Source organism: Zootoca vivipara, chromosome 17 (genome assembly GCF_963506605.1).
Source record: "Zootoca vivipara chromosome 17, rZooViv1.1, whole genome shotgun sequence".
Lineage (NCBI taxonomy): Eukaryota > Metazoa > Chordata > Lepidosauria > Squamata > Lacertidae > Zootoca > Zootoca vivipara.
In genome coordinates this window covers 31,450,780-31,475,896 of record NC_083292.1, presented here as the reverse complement: position 1 = coordinate 31,475,896, position 25,117 = coordinate 31,450,780, and the positions used below count along the sequence as shown (strand labels likewise).

The 25,117-nt window shown below is 48.8% G+C and overlaps 2 protein-coding genes across 6 annotated transcripts in view; both read left to right on the top strand.

The window, feature by feature from the left end:
• EML3 (EMAP like 3) overlaps positions 1–4,291 on the top strand; it is a 42,848-nt gene extending 38,557 nt beyond the window's left edge. For both annotated transcript variants that reach the window (XM_060269730.1, XM_035097842.2), the window contains 5 exons: positions 715–812; positions 899–986; positions 2,340–2,438; positions 2,794–2,924; positions 3,435–4,291. In XM_060269730.1, the coding sequence (XP_060125713.1) occupies positions 715–812; positions 899–986; positions 2,340–2,438; positions 2,794–2,924; positions 3,435–3,632 (614 nt within the window). In that variant the 3' untranslated portion in view covers positions 3,633–4,291. The remainder of the gene's footprint in view (positions 1–714; positions 813–898; positions 987–2,339; positions 2,439–2,793; positions 2,925–3,434) is intronic.
• Positions 4,292–7,157: 2,866 nt separating this feature from the next.
• Positions 7,158–24,614, top strand: MTA2 (metastasis associated 1 family member 2). Of its 4 annotated transcripts, none has more exons than XM_035098624.2 (18): positions 7,158–7,492; positions 12,849–12,916; positions 13,393–13,486; positions 16,009–16,126; positions 16,302–16,365; positions 16,606–16,723; positions 16,851–16,953; positions 17,053–17,152; positions 18,206–18,394; positions 19,112–19,186; positions 19,403–19,461; positions 19,576–19,673; positions 19,927–20,066; positions 20,482–20,710; positions 20,800–20,889; positions 21,533–21,675; positions 22,377–22,525; positions 23,703–24,614. In XM_035098624.2, the coding sequence occupies exons 1-18, from the start codon at positions 7,465–7,467 to the stop codon at positions 23,872–23,874; spliced, it is 2,037 nt and encodes a 678-aa protein (XP_034954515.1). In that variant the 5' UTR covers positions 7,158–7,464; the 3' UTR covers positions 23,875–24,614. The 4 variants fall into 4 exon arrangements, with proteins under 4 accessions (XP_034954515.1, XP_034954517.1, XP_060125714.1 ...); XM_035098626.2 differs by having other exon boundaries at positions 7,159–7,492; positions 21,533–21,651; XM_060269731.1 differs by lacking the exon at positions 22,377–22,525 and having other exon boundaries at positions 7,159–7,492.
• The last annotated feature ends 503 nt before the right edge of the window (positions 24,615–25,117 follow it).

Here is a 25,117-nt window from a genome sequence, read left to right as displayed (position 1 = left end):
CCGGTTACTAAGTTTCCACATAGGAAGCTGCCTCATATTGAGTCAGACCTTTGGTCCATCTAGCTCAGCTGCATTTGCACGAACTGGCAGTAGCTTTCCAGGGTTTCAGACATCTGAATGCAGCCCTGTTTTGGGAAGATTTAATGTTTGATGTTTTGTTCCTTTACCTTTTGTTGGAAGTCGCTCAGGGTGGCTGGGGTAACCCAGTCAGATGGATGGGGTATAAGAAATAACATCATCATCATCATCATTATTATTATTATTATTATTATTATTATTATTATTATTATTATTACCAGCTCTACCTGGAGATGCCAGGGATTCAATCTGGGACCTTCTGTATGTAAGGCAGATGCCATACCACTGAGCAAAGATTCCTCCCTTAAAAATGAAGGAAGATTCCAGTCCTCATGGTTCTAGCTGGACAGCTGCTTTAAATAAGAACATAGGAAGCTGTCTCATCTCAAGTCAGATCACTGGGTCCATCTAGCTTTGTATTGTATATACTGACTAGCAGCAGCTCTTCAGGGTTTCAGACAGGGGACCTTTCCCAGCCATCGTTGGAGATGCCAGGGATTGAATCTGGGACCATTCTGCATGCAAAGCAGATGCTCTACCACAGAGCCTTTGCCCCCACCCCAGCCTTTCCTGTTGGGGAATTTGTTTCTCTGTCCTCCCCCCCGCCTCTAACTTTGCTTTTACCTTCTTTGGCAGATGGGGAGTTCTTGGCCATTGGCTCCCACGACAATTTCATTTATATCTACAGCGTAGAGGACAGTGGGCATAAATACACCCGCTTTGGCCGCTGCACGGTGAGCATATTATTGATTGGTTCGTTGGTAAGCAAAACCAGACCAGATGCTTGCTAATCTGCACACTTTCTCTCCCTGCACTCCAGGGACACTCCAGTTTCATCACACATCTGGACTGGTCCAAGGATGGGAAATTCATCATGTCCAATTCTGGGGACTATGAAATCCTGTACTGTAAGTTCCATGTCTGAGCAGGAGGGGGAAGGAAGCTACATGTTTGCTCAAGGTGAAAACCCTGAGATCCAAATCACAAACCTCTAAAAAAAAAAACTTCTTCCCTGAAGTGCATTGTGTGGTAATTCCTTTAGCTACCAAGGTGTGGAGCTGCTGTTTTATTTCTGCAGTAAGGGCCATTGGTTAGGGAAAGAGAAATTTGGGAGAAGTCCCTGAAGTGGCAGAGAAAGGAAGGTCCTGAGCCTTTGGTTAATTCTGAGACCTGGTAGTTGTTCCCATGTGGTGATCTGGTCTCTGTTCGCTTCCAGACCACCTGTTTATCAAGCATTCACTGTGATTAGTTTGTGTGGAGCTTAGATGACACCATATATTTAAAGGACATCCAACATATATTTAAAGTACATGAGCCCCCCCCCACCTCAAGAATTCTGGGAACTGTTGCTCATTAAGAGTTCTGGGAGTTGTAGCTCTGTGAAGGGGAAAACTTTAGTTCCCATTATTATTTAGGGGAAGAAGGCTGATTGCCAAAGAATTGATGCTTTTGAATTATGGTGCTGGAGGAGACTCTTGAGAGTCCCATGGACTGCAAGAAGATCAAACCTATCCATTCTTAAGGAAATCAGCCCTGAATGCTCACTGGAAGGACAGATCCTGAAGCGGAGGCTCCAATACTTTGGCCACCTCATGAGAAGAGAAGACTCCCTGGAAAAGACCCTGATGTTGGGAAAGATTGAGGGCACAAGGAGAAGGGGACGACAGAGGATGAGATGGTTGGACAGTGTTCTCGAAGCTACCAACATGATTCTGACCAAACTGCGGGAGGCAGCGGAAGACAGGAGTGCCTGGCGTGCTCTGGTCCATGGGGTCACGAAGAGTCGGACACAACTAAACAACAACAATGTGTACTTTCAGTGTGTAGTGTTGAACTGCCCAAAGTGTTATCCCACATTTTCTAGTGCATTTCCTCATCCCTTATAGCAAAAGTCTGGCTTTCTTCGGGGGGGGGGGGAGCAGGCAGGTTTGGTGCACAGGTCTATCATTTGGCTTTAATTGTGCAACCTGAAAACGCCAGTATGTGCCTGAATTGTTGTTGCCATCTGTCTGTCTCAGGAGTGCACTTCTGAGGGTGAAGTCATACGGCTGCTGCATTAGCAGCACCAGAGTGACCTCCCCAGGATGCAAATATGGCCAGTGTCTATGGAGGTCCTGGGTTGCCCAGAAGACAATAACCCCTCTCGGCCTGTGACTGAATTGTACCGGAAAATATCAAGATCCTAGGAGTGCTCTCTCTCTGGGCAATAGTCAGGTATCCTCTACAAAATTAACCCTTACTTTTGCATGTCTGGTTCTCAGGGGATGTTGCTGGAGGTTGCAAGCTGCTGAGGAACCGCTTTGAGAACAAGGACCGCGAATGGGCCTCGTATACCTGTGTGCTGGGCTTTCATGTTTTTGGTAAGTTTGGAGGCGAGATAAGAAAGACAAGCCTACTCCACTGGTTTTGTTGGGAAGCTAACCTGCTGGGTTCTATGTGCTAACCTAGCACATGGGAGGGGGAGAGAGAACATAGTTAGGCTATTGGCCCATCTCATTACTGTGTACTCTGACTGGCAGCAGCTGTCCTGGGTTTCAGGCAGGGAACTTCCCCAACTGTACCTGGTGATGCTGGGGATTGATCCTGGGACCATCTACATGCTCTCTGCCACAGAGTTACATCCCCTCCCTGTAAGATTCTGACCTGGATTTCATCTTGTTCTCCATAGTACTCATCACATCTCACTTCCCCCTCTTTCTTTCCATCCGCTCACAGGGGTGTGGCCTGACGGATCGGATGGCACCGACATCAATGCACTTTGCCGTTCCCACAACGAGCGGGTAGTAGCTGTTGCAGATGATTTCTGCAAGGTGCACCTCTTCCAGTACCCTTGCGCCAAGCCCAAGGTAGAATGGAGTTGACTTGAGGTGGGGTGGGAGAAGAGGTTGCTCACAGGCAAGGATTAATTGAGCTCTGAACTGGGCTAGGCTGGGGATAAGGACATGAGTTCTGTCTTCTGACCACCATTCTAGGCTTGGGTTGATTTCCTTGACTTCAGAGGTACCGCCCTGTACTTTCAAACTTATCCCACACTGCCGGCTGGATCCTGGTGACTCTAGGCTCTCCCAACCTAATCCAGTCTCTTATGGATCATAGGCAAGGCTACTTTCGCCACATTCCTGCATCTGTGCCACTCAGCTAACCTTTAAGGGTATTTCTAGGTCAAAAGGTGCTAGCTGTTGTTGGACTTCAACTCCCATCATCCCTTACCATTGCCTGCGCTGGCTAGGGCTGATGGGAGTTGCAGTCCAACAACAAAATCTGGAGGGCACCACATTGGCTTTCCTGTTCCCAGACACCCCCTTGACGATGGCACCTTTTCAAAACATTTACCCACCTTTTCTTCTTTTCCACAGGCACCAAGTCACGTCTATGGGGGCCATGGGAGCCACGTCACCAATGTGCGTTTCACGCACAACGATAGTCACCTTATCTCCATGGGGGGCAAGGACACCAGCATCTTCCAGTGGCGAGTGGTGGGCGGCAGCCTTGCCCGCAGCCAATCCCTCTCTTCTGCCTCAGTCTCCTCCCAGGATGCTGGGGTCAGCACCTGAAGCCAGCGGGAGAGGAAGAAGCAAAATCTCATACCCCAGTATGGTGACTAAGCCTTTGCAAGAGAGGATGATGGGGCTGACCTCCCATCCCCGTGACTCGTTCTTGTGGACTGAGTGCTCAGGTTGATGGATCCATGGGAAGGCGGGAGTCTCTTCTCCCTGCCAACTTAAATTTCCTTTGGCTAACAATGTGATTTGCTTTATTAACATAAGGGTGGGATCAGCCAGGATGACTAGCAATCCTAGGCTCAGGAGAACTGGCACCGTGAAGGAAAATGTCTAGCCTGTTGTGTGTGAGAAGGCAGAGAGACCTGTTCCTTGTCTCTCAAACAGGAGGGGGTTTTTTTTGAGAGAGAGAAGGACTTATTGTGAGTGGCGAGGGGACAGGGGTGTAAATTTGGGGAACTCTCTGGAGAATGCTCCCTTTGAACCTCAGTGATGTTCCCCTTTCAAGCCTGAAAGACGCTGGATTCTGTTAAGTCCAGAGAAGATGGGTAAATGTCTCCATCTACACACCCCTCCCCTTACTGCCATCCTTCTGTACTTCGTTTACATTCCTAGTGATTCTGGCAGGGGCTGGATCTGATGTGTAAATAGCAAGCGCAAAGAAAGGCCTTAACACTGTGAGAAACGCAGAGAAATAAACCTTTGCATCCAGAGTTCTGCTGTTCCATATCTTTTTTTCACCCTGGACATGGTGGAGGGGGGCGCAAAGACAAGGACTGCAGCAGGAATTTGTTGCCTAGTTGGTAACCCTGGTTACCCAACAACACCAGTGTGTGTTGGGACATATTTTTATAGGAGAGGGAGTGAGGGGAAAAAACTCAGCTTCAGTGCTAAGTTTTGAAATCTACATGTAGTCAAACAATGACCATATGCCCCGTAAGTGGCAACTGTAACAGAAGCCTGGGCCCAATTCAATGTATGTGAAGTAGAGAGGGGCAGGAAATGTTTCCTTTGCTTTAAAAAGTATTGTTTCTGTGTGTGCACATGGTTCGGTTGTTTCTGAAACAGACGGGGAAGATGCCAGTAGGCTATTGCTTATTATTTTTGCACTTTCCCAATCTCTGAGCGGTGCGAGATTCCAGGGTTTCCAAGTACGCTTTATCCAGGGTCCATGTATCCTTTTGGAAATGAGGCACAGTGGAGACTGTGGTGTTTTAATGACAGATGATTTATTTACACATACAGTATATACAGCTTGAGCCTACGATGGAGGGGTTCACAGCATTTACACGCCAATAGGGTCTCGCTTATCCCATAGATACAGCCCTGGATTCAAACAGCCACCAGCCATCTACCTGCTACTTTGCTTCTTGATTACATCACTTTTCACACCAACCTCTCGAACCTAAGATCTGGCTTTATCTTTTAATTAACCCTGAGTTGAGATTTACCATCTCATACCAAGTTCCTTTGGTCCTTTGTAGTCTCCTTACTTGTTTTGTTTTGAAATCTAAGAGGTAAATGGAGCAAGTATCTCCTAGCACCTATTTAGCAGCCCTAAGTTCTTTTGTATAACAGGTGGCATATGAATATGCAATAAGCCTGCAATTTGTGTGCATGTAACTTGTGTACACTCAGCTTCACACACTTGGAAATTAAAAATAAATAAAAGGGGGTAGAAAGGGGTCCAGGAAAAAAAGACTTTGGCAATGCCACCCACCACTGCACTCAATGTGTTTTGACTATATGCATTTTTGGCTTTAGGCATGATCCCCAGAATATAACCCCTATGTTAAGTCTAGGGCTTACTGTACTTCACATTTGTAAAATAGTCGGTCCTACCTCACAGGGTTGTTGTGAGAATAGAAAATCACTGGGCCCTAAAGGCATGGTGGGCTTATAAGTTTCCAGCAACAAATAAAGAGGGAGCAGATAGGACTGTGCTCAACATACATTTAAAGTGCATCCGGTCCCCTCCTAAAGAAACCTGAGGACTGTAGTTTATTCCTAACAGAGCTGCAAGTCCTAGCAGGCTTACTAAACTACAGTTCCTACTTTTTTTGTGGAGGGGAGAGAACTCTGCCTCAATGGGAGTGCCTGATCACCTCATCTGTCTCCTGAGAAATCTCTATGTGGGACAAGAAGTTACAGTTAGAACTGGATATGGAATAACTGATTGTTTCAAAATATGGAAAGGAGTACGACAAGGCTGTATATTGTCTCCCTGCTTATTTAACTTATATACAGAATTCATCATGTGAAAGGCTGGACTGGATGAATCCCAAGCCGGAATTAAGATTGCCGGAAGAAATATCAACAGCTTCAGATATGCTGATGACACAACCTTGATGGCAGAAAGTGAGGAGGAATTAAAGAACATTTTAATAAGGGTGAAAGAGGAGAGTGCAAAATATGGTCTGAAGCTCAACATCAAAAAAACTAAGATCATGGCCACTGGTCCCATCCCATCACCTCCTGGCAAATAGTAGGGGAAGAAATGGAGGCAGTGAGAGATTTTACTTTCTTGGGTTCCATGATCACTGCAGATGGTGACTGCAGTCACAAAATTAAAAGACGCCTGCTTCTTGGGAGAAAGCAATTACAAACCTAGACAGCATCTTAAAAAGCAGAGACATTACCTTGCCGACAAAGGTCCGTATAGTTAAAGCTATGGTTTTCCCAGTAGTGATGTACGGAAGTGAGAGCTGAACCATAAAAAAGGCTGATTGCCAAAGGATTAATGCTTTTGAATTATGGTGCTGGAGGAGACTCTCGAGAGTCCCATGGACTGCAAGAAGATTAAACCTATCCATTCTGAAGGAAATCAGCCCTGAGTGCTCACTGGAAGGACAGATCCTGAAGCTGAGGCCCCATTACTTTGGCCACCTCATGAGAAGAGAAGACTCCCTGAAAAAGACCCTGATGTTGGGAAAGATGGAGGGCACAAGGAGAAGGGGACGACAGAGGACGAGATGGTTGGACAGTGTTCTCGAAGCTACCAACATGAGTCTGACCAAACTGTGGGAGACAGTGGAAGACAGGAGTGCCTGGCGTGCTCTGGTCCATGGGGTCGCGAAGAGTCGGACACAACTAAACGACTAAACAACAACAAATGGAGCCTACGGTTGGTTGTGGCATTATACTGCATATACTAGGGGCAATAAATAAAATGGATAAACTGACGTGGATGTAGGCACACTTTCGAGTTAGTCAGAACACTTCAGCATCCACCCAATAGGTTTCTTGCGTTCTGCGTAGCAAGAAGCGCCCGCACATTCCAGGAGGAGCAGAGGCGTTGAGGAAAGAGTTAATCTATTGACACCGAAAATGAAGACAGCCGAGCGTCGCGGCCTTGCGCCTAATTTGCGAATAGTGACGTAAAGACGCCAAGGAGCGTTCTGAACTCTTGCCACTAAAGAGCAGTCCAGACCCGTGCTCCCTCCCGCTTATGGGGGGGGGGAGGAGATTTGTTTTACGGAACTACCCGAAGCTATCCGGGAAAACACGAGTGGCCCTCGTCCATTTCCGGGTATGGTCAGCAGACGTCGCCCTCATTCATCCGTTGGTAGTATTGGGGGAGGGGGAAAACTGGCTGGGGAAATCCCCGTCTCTTTCCGACCTCTTTTCCGTAAAAGCCCGAGATGCTGTAAGGAAAGGCGTGTTCTTTCGACGAGCGAGAACCGGAAAAAGCCGAGGGTTTCCGAAGATTCCCGAGGGGCTTTCCGGAGGTTCCCGAAGGACTTGAGGCTTGGCCGGCGCCGGCGCTCGCTGCGTGAGAGGGAGACGACAACGGCGGCGGGAGGCGATGAAGAGCGCCCGGGCCCGGAGTTCCTGAGGGGGCCGCGGCGGGCCGGGCCGGGAGGAGTCGAAGCGCCCCACAGGCGTCATGGCGGCCAATATGTACCGGGTGGGCGGTAAGGAAGGAGAGGGGGGCGGGGGGAGAGGGCTTTTTATTTTTTTTGCCTGTGGGGGGAAAATGGGGGAGGGGCGAGACACGAGGGGAGGAGGGGTTGCTGGCTGGAGGGGGGAATGTGAGGGGAGAGGCAGGGAACGAAGGGGGAATTAATAGGTGAGGGGGCTAAAGGGGTTCAGCCTCAGGGGTTAAAGATAGAGGGCTGGTGGGGGTTGCATTGAGGAGTTGGGGGAGGGGAACTTGTCTCACCGAGGGGGGCTAAAAGGAGGGGGGGCTGGACCCAGGAAGTGGGACTAAGTTTATTTGTAATGTGAGGGGGGCCCTTAAAAAAAAAAACCCACCATGGGGAGTATGGTGGAGTTTTGTGTGTGTGTGTGTGTGTGTTTATAAAGTTAGTTGTGAGGGCTGGGTTGTGGATCAGGGGGGCTGCTGAGAGGAGCGAGGAGGCTGGCTGAACTACCTAGTTTGTGGGGTAAAAGGCTTTGAGGAAATAAGGGGGATGCAAAAGAAATGTGGGGTGTTTGGGTGTGTGTGAAAGGAATAAGGGTGGGGGGTTAGTTCCAAGCAGTGGGATGAAGACTTGAAGAGAGGTGGTTTGGTAAAGCAATAAGGGGTTAGTGAAGGAGCTTGGGGGGGTGGGCTGACTTTAAATTGGGGTGCTGTGGGGCAAAGGGTGTTCCCAAGGGGCAGGGAGGGGAGCCGGTGAATGAAATAGTTTGGGGTGGTTTGAGGTTTGTGAGGAATACATGAAGGCACTTGGGTCTAAACAAGTTTGGGATACTGGGGGCACTAAGAGGGTTTGTTCCAAATAGTGGGATAACGTTTGGAAATAGTTTGTTTTAAGGTAATTGAGTGGAGAGAGGGTTTTTTTTGGCGGGGGGGGGGGCTAATACTGGAAATGGTAAAATTAAGAAGTAGCAGTCATAGTGGTAGTGGTGGGGCTTAAAGTGCATGTGGAGCAGGGTGGTGAAAAATAGATATATGAAGGTTGGGGAATATTAAAGAGGTATAGGGAGAAAGGTGTTAAGAGGTCTACTGTAGTTTGAAGTAGCAGCACAAAGATTGGAACCCCAAGGCGTTTGTGTGAATGCACATGGATGTGTGCAAATTGGAGGGCAGTGTGAAAGAATAGGTTGGGGTACTGGGGATAAGATATGGGGCTGGGCAGTTGGGGGCATGAAGGAGTTGGTTGGAGGACTCTGCTAATTACTGTATGTGGTGGATGGGGCAGGCTTAAGAATTCAAAGCCTTTGGGAAAAGGTTTAACTTGAGGAGAGGTGGCGGTTTAAGAGTCTGGCCAACCCTTTTTTGAGTTTGGAATTTGGATGAAATAATTTGCGAGGGGGACACTAAAATTAAAGTATGGTGGGAAACATGATAATTTTCTCTCTCCCCTGCTAAACAGTTGGCTGCAGCAAGTGAGAAGAGGGTGAGCTGTTTTCAGTCTCAGATGTGGTGGTAGAGAAGTGAGGTTCACAGGATTGGGGTGGGTGGGTGAGACAAGACCAGACTGGTGGGAAATTGGGGGGGGGGTTAAGTATTGGTAGAAATGTCAAGATCTGGTTAGTTGTACAGGGAGGTGTGAGGAGGATGTGGTTGGTTCTGGGAGAGAGTGGGAGCGAAGAGACAGATGGGGAAGAGCATAATACACTCAAGGGCTGCACAACTTAGAAGTTGAGCAAAGGGTCTTGTTGGATTTCAGCTGGGGGTAGTTAGAAGTCCGGGCCTGTCAGACTGGGGGGCAGGGGGGCAAGGAGAGTGGTTTGTGCATGGAGTTAAGAACAGGATGCTAGAGAGTTGGTTTTAAGAGTCTGCGGTATGTGAGGTGCTGGAACCTCTGTAGTCAGAAGCAATATAGATGATGGGGGAAAGCATTGGAGAGAGCCATTTCTATGGTGCCTTGCTTACAGACCTCCAGGAGGCATCTGCTTGGGGTTTGTGATGCTGAACTAGGGTTGTAGTCAATGTTATTCCTACTCAGAGTAGACCTATTTCATTTAATAGCAGTGACTTAAGAAAGGTTCATTTATTTCATTGGGTTTGCTCTGCTTACAACTTAGCTGGAAACAACCCAGTGTGTTTCATCTTTGGTCAATTCAGAACACTCTACCAATATATTCTCCCCCCCCCCTTGCCATGATCAGTGCCTCCAGAATTCCCAGCGCCACAGGGCCATAGGTCAATGATAGAAGGCATAGCTTGCTTGTAGAAGGACCCAGGTTCAAAAGGTTCTGGTAGCAGGGCTTTTTTTCAGCTGGAGCTCAACTCTGGCACGTCTCAGGTGGGCGCCATTGCCATTCTAAGAGAACAAGGGAGAAGTTCATAGTGAACTTCATAGTACAAACACATGAGAGAGAGACAGAGAAACATGCTACTTGCAGTCTGATTAGATAATAAGGGGCTGGATGGGCATATGTTCAGTCGTCTCCCTGTCTTTTTTTCCCTTTCACCTTCAAGCTTCTCATTCTTGCATTTAAAACCTGCTGCCCTCATTCCCTCCTACTCTCCTGTTCACAAGCTGTTGGACCCCTTAGTCACCTCTTCCCACTCTTATCTATCTCTTTAAACACCCTGTGGCTCCCTTGGCCTGGAATATCCTTCCTCTCCCTGGTGACAATTCCCCTCTCTTCTAGGCCCCTTCTCTGAAGACTTAACTACTTCAGCCAAATGGTTGGCTGCCATCCACCCTTTGCTTGCCCTCCCATTGTTACCTGACTCTCTCTCCAAGCCAGACTCCCCCCCCCCCCACCGCCGCTTCTTAATTTCTCCACCACCTCCTGTTTAATGTGGGCTGAATCTGAGTCACTCATATATTGCTTATAGTGGCTAGTACTGGTAGGAAAACAAAGAACTTATTGGTAGTGGTGGAAATAGGCCTTGTGGAAGTGCAACAGGAAACCCAACCCTTTCTTACATGTCAGACAAACGACTGGTAACCACACCTGGATTGGGGCTTGGGGCTTGGCTACTCTGGAGACCATGGATGATAGTCTCTATATAGTGATATTGTGTGACTGGCTGGCCTTCTGCACGATGGCTTTCACCTTCAGCATTCCCATAGTGGTGATATTGGCTTGCTTTTATGTGATTGTCGTAAAGATTCAAATATGGTTGTGAAACACTTTAGACAGAAAGGTTTCTAGCCTTTCCCTGGCTTTAGCCACTGATAGGTATGATTTGCACCAAACAAAAAACAAACACCCTATAACTCTGTGTGGAGGCAGCCTGCCTTTTGTAGCGTGTAAGAAATATGCAGATCAGGGAAATTTGCATGTAGTGCTGCTGTTAATGATGGGAAGAAGCAGGGCACTGAAGCCTCATTCCCTAATCAGGGTTGGTGGACAATCCCTCCAAAAACTGCTGGATTACAAAAGCCAATACTGTACAGTGGTATCTTGGAACTCAGATGTAATCCATTCCGGAAGACGGTTCAACTTCTGAAACGTTTGAGTTCTGAGGAACGTTTGAAAACTGGACCACTTACTTCCAGGTTTTTGGTGTTCGGGTGCCGAAATGTTTGAGAATGGAGCCGTTTGAGTTCCATAGTACCACTGTAATTCTCAGTGACCAACAACATCATTTGAGAGCCAAAGGTTCCCAATCCCTGCCCTAACTTTAGAATAGATATGAGGAACCTTCAGTCCTCCTGATGTTGCTGTATTACAATGCCTATGAGCCCCAGCATCCATGACCAATGGCCAGGGATTATAGGAGCTGTACGGTAGTTCTGCAACATATGAAGGTCCAAAGTTTCACCACACCTCCATTAGAAAATTCTGGTTTCTGCAGCTTCAGTAGGCTTTTCCCCAGGACACCCAGTGCTTTCAGGTTCACCTTTTTAAAGGTTCAAATTCTGCTTGCTTTAAAAAGTGGGAAATGAAATATGCTTATGTTGAACTCTTCATCTTGCTGTCAAATTCCATGGGGGTACACACAGCATAACTGCAGAGAAGTGGGAGGTTCACAGCCCTGAGTGTGGGACTTCTGGTGGGATGGACAGAGGGTGCAGTGGAGGGTGGGGCTGAGCTGCAGGGTGGCAAGTCTTGAGGCTGGGCCAGAGGGGAGAAACACAGAATAGTCTTTGTCCTGGATAAAATGGGCTGGGCTGACCTAGATTAGATAAATCTTCATATTTTTCCTAAGGCACTTTGATGGATATAGTATTCCTATACAGTACGCAGTATGCGCTTGAGCAATGGCTACTAGCTATGGTGAATGAACAGAACCTCCATGTTCAAAGGCAGTATGCAAGGGAAGGTGACATGCTTAGAAACTTCCCAGAAGCATTCCTGTTGGCTGCTGTGGGAAATGGGATACTTTACGCACATGACCTTTGAAGTAATCCAGCCAGGCTTTTCATATATTCTTGAGGTGTATCTATGACAACACCTGTAGGTGTCAAGAGCATGGGCTGTAAATGTGGAAGTCTTTAGTTCAAATCTCAGCTCGGCCATGAACTTGCCAGGTTCTGTACAGCATTAAACAATCTCCCCAGCCTCTTGCCCTTATCTGTACAGCATAACAGGGATAATAGTCCTTCTGGCCTTTTTTACAGAGGAGCAATCAGGATCGCTCCAATCAAGGACAGACAGGAGGTGATTGAGACCTCCTGATCGATTTCTGGATGGTTTGCAGTAGCTCAGCAAGGGACTCTGACTCTTCATTATTTAACAAAACCAGCAACCAAAAAAGCTCCCCACCTTCCCTCAAACAGGCTTCTGAAATGAGTAAAGCCTGGGGAATAACCAGGAGCATATTTCCTGTGAAAGGACTTGCAGGAGGTCATTTCTTACAACTTCCAGGGCTGAGTATTACCAATGCCTCCTCCACTGTCAGTGCTTTGCACCTGTTTCTAATTGGTGGACTTTGAAGGTCTCATAAAAAAAAGCACAGGTTGCTTGCACAACTTGCCTTTGATGCACATTCAAAGCACATACCTCCAAAAAATAATAATCCTGTGAGTTGTTGTTTATCCCTTACAGAGCTACAATTCCCAGCACCCATAATAAATTACAGTTCTCAGAATGGGCTTTAAAGGTATGGTGTGTACACAGCCACAGTCCTGAAGTGTTCCTGCCTTGGAACATCCATGAAGCATTTAAAGCAGGGTTGGGGAACCTGTGGCCCTCCAGACTACAGTTCCTACGATCCCTGACCATAGGCCATGCTGGCTAGTGTTGATGAAAGGTGGAATCCAGCAATATCTGGAAGACCACAGAGCACCCTAGGAGGAAAAACCGTTAAACATCCACTTACATTGTTGTTTCAGGAGCTAGTGTCTCCTGAGAATATGTTCCTGCTTTCCAGCTGCTGCTGCTTCCACTCCCTCATTGCCTTTCGTTTTGCCCCTCTTACAGATTATGTCTACTTTGAGAATTCCTCTAGTAACCCCTACCTCGTCCGCCGCATTGAAGAGCTCAACAAGGTAATGACAGCGCTGGTTGCGGGAGGCAGAGAGATGGGGCGGGGGGAGGGGTGCTGGTCCAGCCTTGGGACTGCTGGACCTATTGTAGCCAAGGAAGCCAAGATATTTGGGAGCTGGGGGAATATGGGGGTGAAGTAGGAAGCTGTTGGGTGTGGTGAGGCACTTGAAAAGGATCCTGGTAGTCTCCATAACTCAGTAAGTTTTGTGTTCTCAGGCCTCTGGAGCTTTCTTCCACTTGAGGTTACATAGGCACCCTTCAGGTGCATGGCAAATACTTCCTTATTCCAATGGGCATTTTTTAGGTAGTGTTGATGTTCAGCTTTATGATGAGTTTTCATTCTCCGTGTTTACTTTTATGTACTTAGACTGGCTAATGATTAAGTGGTATAGAAATACCTTACATAAGAACAAGATCTTGAGGCCACTGTTGCCTGCCCACTAATAAACAGCGTTTGCCCCTCTGCTTCTACCCCTAGACGGCCAATGGCAATGTGGAGGCCAAAGTGGTCTGCCTGTTTCGACGGCGTGATATATCCAGTAGCCTCAACAGCCTAGCCGACAGCAATGCCCGTGAGTACTGGGGTCCCTGGTGTGCTTTGCATGTTCTTTGGAGCCAGTAGCTGTGGAGTATATTTGGGTTGGGGGCGAGATGTTGCACTGGGCCTGTTGGGCTGGGTAGTGCATGTGCCGTGTGTCTTTGGGAATGGGCCTTTGGCAGCCTCTCTGGTGACACCAGCCGTGCTGGAGGAGGTTGTGGGGGAGGGGAGAGGCACAGAGGTGGATAGGGAGCTGTTGCCCTCAGGCTGGAGCAAGAGGAGGAGGGAATCCAGCTAGGAAGAGAAAACAGGAAGGGAGTGTGTGAAAGGCTGCCCTACCCTCTTTCCCAGAGCAGTTGCTTCTGAGAGCCCTGGGAAGCTTTCAGAAGTGGAGACTTACTTGGGGGAGGGTGTCTTTATTTCTCTCCACCTGCTTGCTCATAGATCCAAAATACAGAGCAGCAGTTAGTTGCTGGCTGTTTGCATAATACATTTACTCTTTAAAAAACTTTGGCAGGGGTCGGATAGGAGAATAAGGTGTATGTAGATTTGGAACCTTTATGCTTTTCTGCCATTGGAGAGGGGCCTTTAGGGTCTTTGCGGAACTGAATCCCGGTGGCGAAGGCAGGGAGGTGACATCTGCCTCTGGCCCTTATAAAACATAGCCTTCTCTGAATCCTGGCACAGTCATCAGCTGCTGAAGGGTTAACAGAAGTAGGATGGGGTGGGAGGAGCTTGCATGGCTGGTTAGGGCTTCCTGGCCTCTTGGAGCAGGGGCTGTGACCTTGACTCTGTCCAATCAGGCCAGAGGAGGAGGAGGAGGAGGAGGGCTGGTTCAAGGCTGCCTCTAATCCACAGGCCCACCTTTTTTTGCAGAGGGTTTCCTGAGTCAAAAAGCAGGGGCGGGAGGGGAGGGTGGAGTAAGCATCCTTCAAGTCCCTCCCTGGGACTCTGCCAAGTTCTGAGAAGCAGAAGGGGGTTGGGAGAACAATGCGCCTCTTGGTGGACGCTGCTTCTTGGCTGCTTCTAGGAGGGTGGCTGAATGTCTCTCTCTCTCTCTGTATGTGTGTGTGTGTGTGTGTGTAGACAGGGAGAGAAACTGAAATGCAGGCACATGCTGTGTTGCTGCAGAGGGGAGCGGAAATGACGACCCTTTGACAGCAGCAAGTTGGGCACTGCTCTTTTTTTCTTTTTTAATAAAAAGGGAGATTTTGGGTTGCTGTCCTAATCCTGCTTAATTTGGGAGTAAGCCCCATTGGAGTCAAAAGACTCCTGAGTAAACATGGCTAGATCTATGCTGGGAAATGATCAAAAGGTTGGAGTATCTGAGGTGCTTTAGTAGTTGGGTTTTTTGGGGGGAGGGAATTGATTGGGTCAGGGGTCATTATAGGTGTTAGTTACAATTGGAGGAGGGAAAATATTTCTCTCTTTCTCATAGTACTAGAACTCAGGAACACCCAGTGAAAATGAGAGGCAGTCGATTCAGGACAGCCAGAAGGCTTTTCACGCAATGTGTAATTAATTAAAAGATGGAAGCCGCTGCCATAGCATGTGGTGGTAGACTACAACCAATGTGGCTTTTAAAAGAGAATTAGACAAACTTTTTTTTCCCTTGCTCTTCAACCAGAAAAGGTTCCTAGAACAGCTTCTTATTGTTTGTTGAAAGGGAGTTTTTTTTGTTTGTTTTTTTGTATTTTGTCTTCTCATTTTGTATTTTTATGTTGTGAATTGCCCTGTGATGATGTCCAATTGTCAGTACTGTAAGACAATCTCTGCCTCCAGGGTAACTATCTGCAAGATATGAGACACAAACAACAAGGGGTGGGGACTAACTTGTAGTACTTAAAACAACCAGCTGGGATGGAAACAATGTAGGGTAGCCTGATGCATCACCTTTGCTAGGTGACTTTGTGGGAGAGCTAAAGGCAGCTGGTCTCCCTTTGTTCTACAGCCTGGTGGACTCATAGTGGGAGAATAGGTGTATTAACTAAGCATGATACTGAGAATAGAACCTCCATGTTCAAAGGCAGTATACCTGTTTGAATTTAATTTATCACCATTAGATTGAAGCCTTCCTCCAGGGAGTTCAGGGAGGCAAACCCCACTTTAAACTCACAACAGTGCTGTGATCTTAGGCTTTGGGTGTGAATGTGTGATGGAACGAGAGGCCACCCAATGAACTTTGTGACAAGCAAGTATTAAAACCCACATTCTCCAAGTCCTATGTTTTAACTATTGGCATCCTGGCTCTCAGACATTAGAGAGAAACAGGAGAGGGGCCATTGCATTTCTGCACTGCATGTGACTTTCCACATATGTCTAACTGGTTGCCATTGGAAGTGGAGTGTTGGGTTGGGTGGGCCTTTGATTTGATCCAGCAATCCAGTTTTTATGTATGAAAAACTGATTTTAGCCTTTTGAGTAGTCTCCATATTGATTTGGGGGTGATTGCCAGCTAAGTCAAAGGAGCCACATTTTGCTGTTTCTGGGGGAGATGGAATTCCTGGAAGTGAACACCTTTACTTTCTGCCTCTTTCTCCCCACACCCCAAAACAGGAGAATTTGAAGAAGAGTCCAAACAGCCTTCAGTGTCGGAACAGCAGCGGCACCAGCTAAAACACCGGGAACTCTTCCTTTCACGCCAGTTTGAGTCTCTGCCTGCTACCCATATACGGTGAGGAGAGGCTGGAGACAATTGTTATATGTGTGTGTGTGTGTGTGTGTGTGTGTGTGTGTGTGTAAAAACAAGCACTATATTTGTATAACTATTAATAAATAAAATCAAACAACCATACACACACAGTTGAGAGAGCTGCTAGGCTAGATGCAGGTTCTGTTTGTCTTTGCAGGGGAAAATGCAGTGTTACGCTGCTCAACGAGACAGACATCCTCAGCCAGTACCTGGATAAAGAGGTGAGGCAGGTTGCGTAAAAAGGACTGTATGTGGCTGCTTGTAGAGTCCCAGTGTTCTGGACTCGGGATAAGAGGGTATCATCCCTCAGCTCCATCAAACAGAAGAGTAGGGAAGGCAGCTCCCCACTTCTTTAGGCTTTGCAGGAGGAGTGAAGACATCCTCCTACCATCAAGAACTGAAGAGACTGAGGGTTTTAAGAGTACCTCCTTTTAACTTGCCATGTCCATTTTTCCTCCCAGGATTGTTTTTTCTATTCGCTGGTCTTCGACCCAGTACAGAAGACTCTTCTCGCTGACCAGGGTGAAATCCGGGTTGGCTGCAAATATCAGGCAGAGATCCCAGAGCGGCTGGCGGAAGGTGAGTAAGGAAAACACACACACAAACATCGATCACTGAGAAAAAAGGAAGAAAGAAAAGTACTTCCCTTGGTTGGTGGGATCATGGCGGTCTGTGCATTGACAGCCCCTCTCTCATACTCCCTCAGGAGAATCAGACAATCGAAACCAGCAGAAGATGGAAATGAAGGTGTGGGACCCTGACAACCCTCTTACTGACCGGCAGATTGACCAGTTCCTTGTGGTGGCTCGGTGAGATCCAGCTGGGGGGGGGGTGTTGTGGCTCCTCTTGCCAGTCTAGCTCCAGCTCCTGCGGGTCATTAACCCTCCCTTTTCTTCCTTCAATGCCAGGGCTGTTGGCACCTTCGCTCGTGCCCTTGACTGCAGCAGTTCCATCCGGCAGCCCAGCCTTCACATGAGCGCGGCTGCCGCCTCCCGTGACATCACGCTGGTGAGAGGGGGCGAGGAGGGAGAAAAGGGCAATAGCTGTGGGTGGGGCATGACGGGTGGGGAAGGGCTGTATATTTTGTATAGGTAAAAAAAACTGCACCCAAGCCCTGGGTCAGGAAGAGCCGAGGGTTGACCCCAGTGTCAGTTCTACTCCAATCCATGGAAGTTACTAGGCATTACTACCGTATTTTTCTGTGTAGAAGACTAGGTTCCCCCCTTAAAAATAATGTCAAAAATTAGGGGGCGTCTTATACTCTGGGCCATCTCCCCCCATTTTCTTAAATCTGAGTCCCCCAAAATAGGGGGCATTTTATACATGGGGGCGTCTTATAGACGAAAAATACGGTAACATGGATCCATCAGTTACAGTAGGTCTGCTCTGTTGGATACAACCCCGAGATTTGCAAAATGCTAATTTAAAACCATGTCAATTCACTTATTTTCACAAAACTGTGTTTTTTTTAAACAAAACAAAACACAAAAGCTTGGTATAATTTATTCAGTTAAGACAGTTGAGGGACAAGAAAGTCTTCTACTGACATTTGGATCCATATTCAAACACCCCTCTAGCATTGTTTTCAACCATAAGGAATAGGAGCTCAATTCAAACACTACACAAAAGCATATGTTAACCATGGTTTACCACTGGAACCAACTGGTCTTTGAGCTTCCTCTCTTAGAAGGAGCAAGCCATGGTTGTGAGGCTGCTTGTCTGCTCCCTTGCCCCGGCCCCAATCTGCTCAGCAGTCTGCAGAGGCCTCCAGAGACATAGCAGTGGCTACAATTCAGATTTGTTGATTCAGACATGGCACCAAACTATAGCACAATCTGCTTAACAAACCATGGTCTGGTTTGCTAGCGGATTGCAAACCATGGTTTCTCAATTCAAACTTTGCGTCCATTACAGCTAAGTTTCCCTGAGCTGATATGGGGGTCTGAGATTCTGAGGAAACTTAAGTTCTGAATCCAATGCTACATTCAGCAGACTGCACAATCCCACGTTGTACAACTGCCTCCTGTTCTCTATCTCTTCTGTCCCTTTCTGTCTTGGTAGTTCCATGCAATGGATACATTGCAGCGGAATGGCTACGACCTGGCCAAGGCTATGTCAACACTTGTGCCCCAAGGAGGCCCCGTGCTGTGCAGGGACGAGATGGAAGAGTGGTCGGCTTCTGAAGCCATGCTCTTTGAGGAGGCCCTGGAGAAATATGGCAAAGATTTCAATGACATCCGGCAGGACTTTGTGAGTTGGGGCTATGAGTTGGGTGGAAAATAATGGTCAGAGTCTCCTGTAGCTCTACTTTTTATCCCCTCCCCTTCCTTTACCCCCAAAACTGGGAAGGGTGGCTTCTCCCCCACTCTTGCAAAAGGGACATTATCATTTCTCCTCCTGATAAGCAGACAGACCCAGTTTCTAATTTGCGGCAGGACTCAGTCTTTTGGGATGCTTGTAAAACTGGTATTGTGTACAGAAGTGGCTTTCAACCGATGTGTTGTGGCACCCTGAGACGCCTTGAGTGATGGTGGGGGAAGCCACGGGCAGCACCAGCCTCTGTCCTTTCTCCTCCCCTCCCTCCTTTTAATAGATAGATAGATTAGATCATGTATTGATAGAAATGGCCATGCATGGCGGAAGCAAGGATTGCAACACCTACAAAGTGCGCCTCACAGGAAATATAGTTCCCAAGCCCCACCTCCACCTTGGAGGGGGCTACACTGCCCGCAGACAGGCTGAAGGGGAGCCGCAGAAAGAATGTAGTTGGTCAAGGGAGCTCTGGACTCAAAGGTTGAAAACCTGGTGTGCAGAGTTCCTTCTCTTCCAGATTCCAACTGCTTCCCTAACTGTAGTTCGTCCCCACCAATTGGAGGGCTGCCCAGGGTCAAATGCCAGCTCCCCCCCTCAAACTGGTGGGTTGGGCTAGTAACTGTCCGTTCCCTTGAAGTCTTGTCTCTCTTGCAGCTCCCGTGGAAGTCCCTTGCCAGCATTGTGCAGTTCTACTACATGTGGAAAACCACGGACCGATACATCCAGCAAGTGAGTGAACTGGTTTCTGCAGAGCTTTGGGGGTTTGGCAGTGAGGGGGGAAGGGACCATGGCTGGGGTGGGAGAGTCCCGTTCCTTGCCCAGAGGCTGCACCTGCCTGTGGACCCCCCCCCCAACCCAAGTGGCTTTGATAACATGGGATTCAGGCAGAGACGCCCGCTAAAGGCAGCATGTCTTGACCTTCCCACATTCTCCTTTTCCTTACAGAAAAGGTTGAAAGCAGCGGAAGCTGACAGCAAGCTGAAGCAGGTGTACATCCCCACCTAGTGAGTATTCCCCACCCACCTCAGGGACCAGCAGGGACAGATGTGCCCAGAGTTCAGCCTGGCCTCTCTATAACAGCTTTTGTCTTCTTCCCCCATCCCTTCCACACCACCCAGCACAAAACCCAATCCAAACCAAATCATCTCTGTGGGCTCCAAGCCTGGCATGAACGGGGCTGGCTTCCAGAAGGGGCTGACCTGCGAGAGTTGTCACAGTGAGTACCTGCGGGGGGTGGGGGTGGTTGTATCTCTGAGGACAGGGAAACAGCACAAGCCAGTCCACCCCTTGCACAGTCCACCCCTTGCACTGCGCTGCAGTGTTTCACCCAATGTGGGTGGGCTCTGTATTGGTTCACCCGCCTGAGTTATTTGCCTCCTAACCTGGGGGTGGGGGGAGGAGAGAGAGAGAGAGGATCTAGGGTTTCACCTATGAGTCCATGACCCCTCTGCCTCCCTTTTGCCCCACAGCCACCCAGTCAGCACAGTGGTATGCTTGGGGTCCCCCCAACATGCAGTGCCGCCTGTGTGCCTCCTGTTGGATCTACTGGAAGAAATACGGGGGCCTGAAGACCCCGACACAGCTTGAGGGAGCAGCTCGCAGTGTCACGGTAAAGCCTGCTCTAGTATCTCTAGTCCTTGATTTGAACCTGAAGTATAACATTTGTTGTCTTCACCGAAGCCTCTAAAATTGCTATATTTTTCTGGGTTCTACCTGTAATGGCTACTAGCAGCAGCTAATTTAACAGTGATGGGGACTTTGCTCAGAGGATTTCCTGGCCACATTGTTCTTAATCTCTCCATGAAAGCAGCTTTGCCCAGGAACAAATGGTTGGCTTTTTAGATTTTGATACCACATTGGCAGGTGGTACAGTGCTGGCCTCTTTTTGCTATGTTGTCATTGATGTAGCTGGCATGTTCCCACGTGCTGGTTCTTTCCTATTCCCTTTACTTTTTTGGGAGGGCCATTCACTTTGCAAGCTGAGTGGGGATCTCACCACATTGCCCCCTTCTCCCGTTTTCCAGGAGCCACACTCCCGGGGCCACATGTCTCGGCCAGAAGCCCAGAGCCTCTCTCCCTACACAACCAGCGCCAACCGGGCCAAGCTTCTAGCCAAGAACCGGCAGACCTTCCTGCTGCAGACCACCAAGCTGACCCGCATTGCACGCCGCATGTGCCGGGACATCCTGCAGCCGCGCCGGGCTGCTCGTCGTCCATACGCACCCATCAACGCCAATGCCATCAAGGCAGAGTGTATGTTTTGTGGGTGTGGTGGAGAAGGGCTGCTTGGAGCAATGGAGGAGCTGACGGATCTCATTCCTGTTATTTGCTCTCCCCTCCAGGCTCCATCCGGCTTCCCAAGGCCGCAAAGACGCCCCTCAAAATTCACCCTCTGGTGCGGCTTCCACTGGCTACCATTGTCAAGGAGCTAGGTAAGGAGACAGGGCTAGGGCTTATGTCTCACATCTCTTGATGTTGGCCTGATCGCCAAATCACAATTATTGCCACAGGTTTGTGCACTCCTTTCTCACATGTGAATTCCCCTCTCCCTTCTATGGTTTTGCTGTGATGTTCAAATCAAGCAAAAATATGACTGGGATTAACTGGGATTTCCTCCAAACCATGATTTGCAGACAATCCTGACTTGTGTTGAATTCCAAATCATGGGACATAAGAAGGAATTGCACACTCTCCCACCAACCAGTCCACAACCCATTTGAAGATTGTGTCCCTGAATACCGGTTGCTGGGAATTGCAAGTGGGGACAGTTGCTATTGCGCTCAGCTTCTGTTTGTGGGCTTCCTTATGGGCATCTGGTTGCCCACTGTGAAAGCAGGATGCTGGACTAAATGGGCCATTGGCCTGATCCAGCAGCCAGGCTCTTAGGTTCTTATGGTGTCATTCTGGTGTCTTGAAATAGGGGAGAGAGGAAGCTTTGGCCCAAACAAGCTAGTTTCTCCTTCCAAAAACTTCAGATGTTTATAAGAAAACATATCTCCAAAAAATGGGAAGCAAGACTGCTGGGGGAAGGCCTTCAACAGTTGCCCACCTAAGACAATACTCTTGTTCTTCCAGCTGCACAGGCTCCCCTGAAACCAAAAACCCCCCGAGGCACCAAGACGCCCATCAACAGAAACCAGCTGACCCCGAACCGAGGCTTGGCTGGCATCGTGGGCAAGCGGGCATACGAGAGTGTGAGTGCCGCTGGGCTCTGGAAGGTGGGCATCGAAGGGCGGCGGTAGCATGTGGGTGTGATTGAATGTGATCTTAGGGCAGGGAGAAGGGATGTAATAGCAGCAGGCATAGTAGAGAGTGTCAAAGGATTGTATCTGATGTTAACCCCACTCAGAGTGTTTAAATGAATGAACACTACCAAATTGGTTCCATTGAAATCAGTGAGCCTTCTCTAAGTGGAGCTTGGGTGGGTACCACCTTACAGTTCTGAAAGTTTATTTTGTGTGCTTGTGGGAGGGGGAGACCCACACATTTGAAAACCCTAAAAGGGGCAGAAATGGCAAATAATATTTTTTTTAAAAAAACTGCAAAATTGTTAGTGTTCACTGTGGCTGATGCTGCTTAAATTTCCCGTAACTCCTTTTTCTTTTTCTCCTTGGGAGGGAAGGAATACGTTGTTTCTGGGGTTCTTTGTTCTTTCTGGACCTACATCTCTCTTTCTTTCTTTCTCTCTCTCTCTCTCTCTTTTCTTTCTCTCTCTCTCTTTCTGTAAGTTCCTCTCTGCAGTTGGTGGGGAGGATGGGTAGCCAGTTTCCCCCAGCCAGGCAGCATAAGACCCCCCCTCCCATTTTGGGGCAGGGTGAGACTGACTCAGGATGGAGGGAGAGGGCGGGAGCCAGCAAGAGGTGGACACTGCCTTTTGGGGTTTCCTCTCGCTGATAGCTCTATGTGCGACTGGGTGCAGGTGGCAGGGGGCGGGCTCCCCTTCTCGGCCAACGGGCGGCCCATGACTTCCGGAATGAGGTCGAGCACTCAGCCTGCCATCAAGCGTCAGAAGCTGAACCCGGCCGACGCCCCCAACCCAGTCGTTTTTGTGGCTACCAAGGACACCAGGTACTGGGGAAGGGATTTAAAACCAAAAAAATGCAGTTGGGGTGAGCAGGAAGGCAATGGAAAGGGTGGCGCAGTGGGCAGGGTGTTTAGCTTATCCCTTCTCTGGCACAGGGTTGGTACTGGCCTCTTCTGTTCAGGGCTCCTGCCTCAGATATGGATGCAGTTTTCTTATCAGGAGCAAACAAATTAAAAATGGAATTCCCTTCCCTCCCCGCAAGTCCTGACAGCTATTGCTGTGTGCTACATAATGTCCTTGGGACATTTATCCACTTACCCACCCCTCTTTTCTGCAAGAACTCTGGGCGCAGAGAGATGCTCCACTCTTCCAGATGGTCAAGGGCCCTAGGTCAAAAGGTAGCAACCCAGCATGTAATTCACCTGGGAAATTTTAGTCAGGTTGTTGCACAATAGTGGATTCTCTCTCTCCTCCACCTTTCTGCCACAAACAGGGTGTGATTAATGTGCAAAAAAATGTAGAATTTACTTGATTTGTTTGTTACATATTTTTGGGTTTTCATCAAATTCTGGAGATTTTAGATAAGAGTGTCATATGCCAAAAGCTCAGAAGGAAATATGCATGAGGCCCCAGTGTGTGCTTCTGCTGTTCCCCATTGCAAACAAGGTATAGAAAATGGCCCTTCTACATTTTAAAATGGATGCAAAGAAGTTCAGAAACCCAGGCATGTGGAAGTATGTCCCTCCTAGCCTTCATACACAGCTTCTGTTGCAGAAGCAGCAACCTATGCCTAATAATTATTGGTGCCCAAGGCACAATCTTTCCCCCTTTTTTTAAGGTTTTGTTTTCAGAAATGGCAGGTGCTACAAGCTGTGTAGCTTTGGCACTGGCAACAAGGTTTTACAAACCCTGTCCGATGCTGTTTAGAGACAATCCCAATCTCAGGCCAGAGCTGCAGTTGGGGGGGGGGAAGGGAGTTTAAAAAATACAAGCTGCAGTAGGAGCCGGGATGGGTTGAAATAAAATATTGTTTATGGGCCCCACAAAAACTGGGACGGCCAGGTATAGGGGTTGTATCTGGCACTGCCCTGCCAGGCTTCTCACTGCGTCTTCCATCATCTCTGAGGCGCTGCATGCACCACGCGGCCTGTCCTCTTTGGTTAGGCTCTGCAGTGTTTGTGCCCCTGACGCCCTGCGCCTCTTCTGCTTTCCTTCCCCCAGGGCGCTCCGCAAGGCCCTGAGCCACTTGGAGATGCGCCGTGCTGCCCGCCGGCCCAACCTGCCGCTCAAGGTGAAGTCGGTGCTGCCCCTCCGGCCTGTGGTGGCTCCTCTGGTACCCGTACCCCCAGCCCATCCTGCCAGCACCAGCGAACCCATCATCCTGGAAGACTGAGTGCTGTCACTTCTCTGGCACCCCCTCTAGGATCCTTGTAGCCATCTCACCCAACACCAACACCCCTTTCCCGCCTCCAAGGCCTGTCTGGCAGAGAGAACTTCAGAGCTCCAGTTGCCAAGCGTTTGCTGGGATTGGGGCAGGCGGGAGGGGGGCATCTCTTTCCCTCTTCCCCTCCCCCTTGCAAAGTTGGATACTGGACACCCTTCATTTCCTCCCTTTTTATATATATATGTATTTTTTAATTTCCACGTTTTCCCTTTCTTTTTTTTACCCTCCCCTAACAATTCAGACTTGCGCACAAAGCTGGCCACTTCCCTCCCCTCCCCATGGCAGCACTGTAAATGCAAGTTGTACCCTCTTCTGTGTGTGTGTGTGTTTGGGGGTCAGGATGGAGAAGACTGTAGGGATGGCATGGACTTGGGGACATACAAAACCCCTTTCAGAGTGACTTCCATTCCACCCCTGCAGCTGTTTTTCCTTCCTCTTTTTTGGTCTCCTATGTCTCTCTCCCCACCCCACCCTTTTTTTAAATTGCCCTCTGGTCCCAAATACCCATGTATCTGGGAAAAGAGGGGCAGCCCCAGCTGTCTGTAAACATGGCTACCCTTGCCCCTCCCCTCAAGCCTTTGACAAGCCCATTTTTTGTACATGGTTTGGAGAGAAAAAAAAGTCAGGTTTTTTTAAGTCAACCTCTTACTGGTTCTTATAGCAACAAAATAAATGCTGTTTTCTTCACACCTTCCTCTCGTCTCTTTTTTCCTTTTGCATGTGAGGGAGCTGGTTTTGGGAAAACTTGGTGCATGTGTGTTGCTCCTTACAGGGACGAAGGGTTTAATTTTATTTGCCTTGTGTTAAGAGTGGATAGTCTGGACCAGGGGTCCCCAAACTACGGCCCGGGGGCCGGATGCGGCCCAATTGGCCTCCCAATCCGGCCCGCGACGACCCCCGCCGCCGCCCACTCTTACGGCACGCAGCGCGGCGGCGCTCTTCCAGGTCGGAAAAAAGCGCCGAAAATCCTTTGTGCGCATGCGTATGGGCCTCTCCCGACCCAGAAGAGGTCATTTCTGATGCACTTCCGGGTCGGGGGAGGCCCATACGCATGCACACAAATGATTTCCGGCGCTTTTTCCGACCTGGAAGCACGCCGCCGCGCCAGTAAGCGCACTCCCCCGCCCGCCGGCCCGCTGCGCGATCGGCGCGGTGGGAACCGGCCCAAAGCCCGGTAAGTCTGGGGACCCCT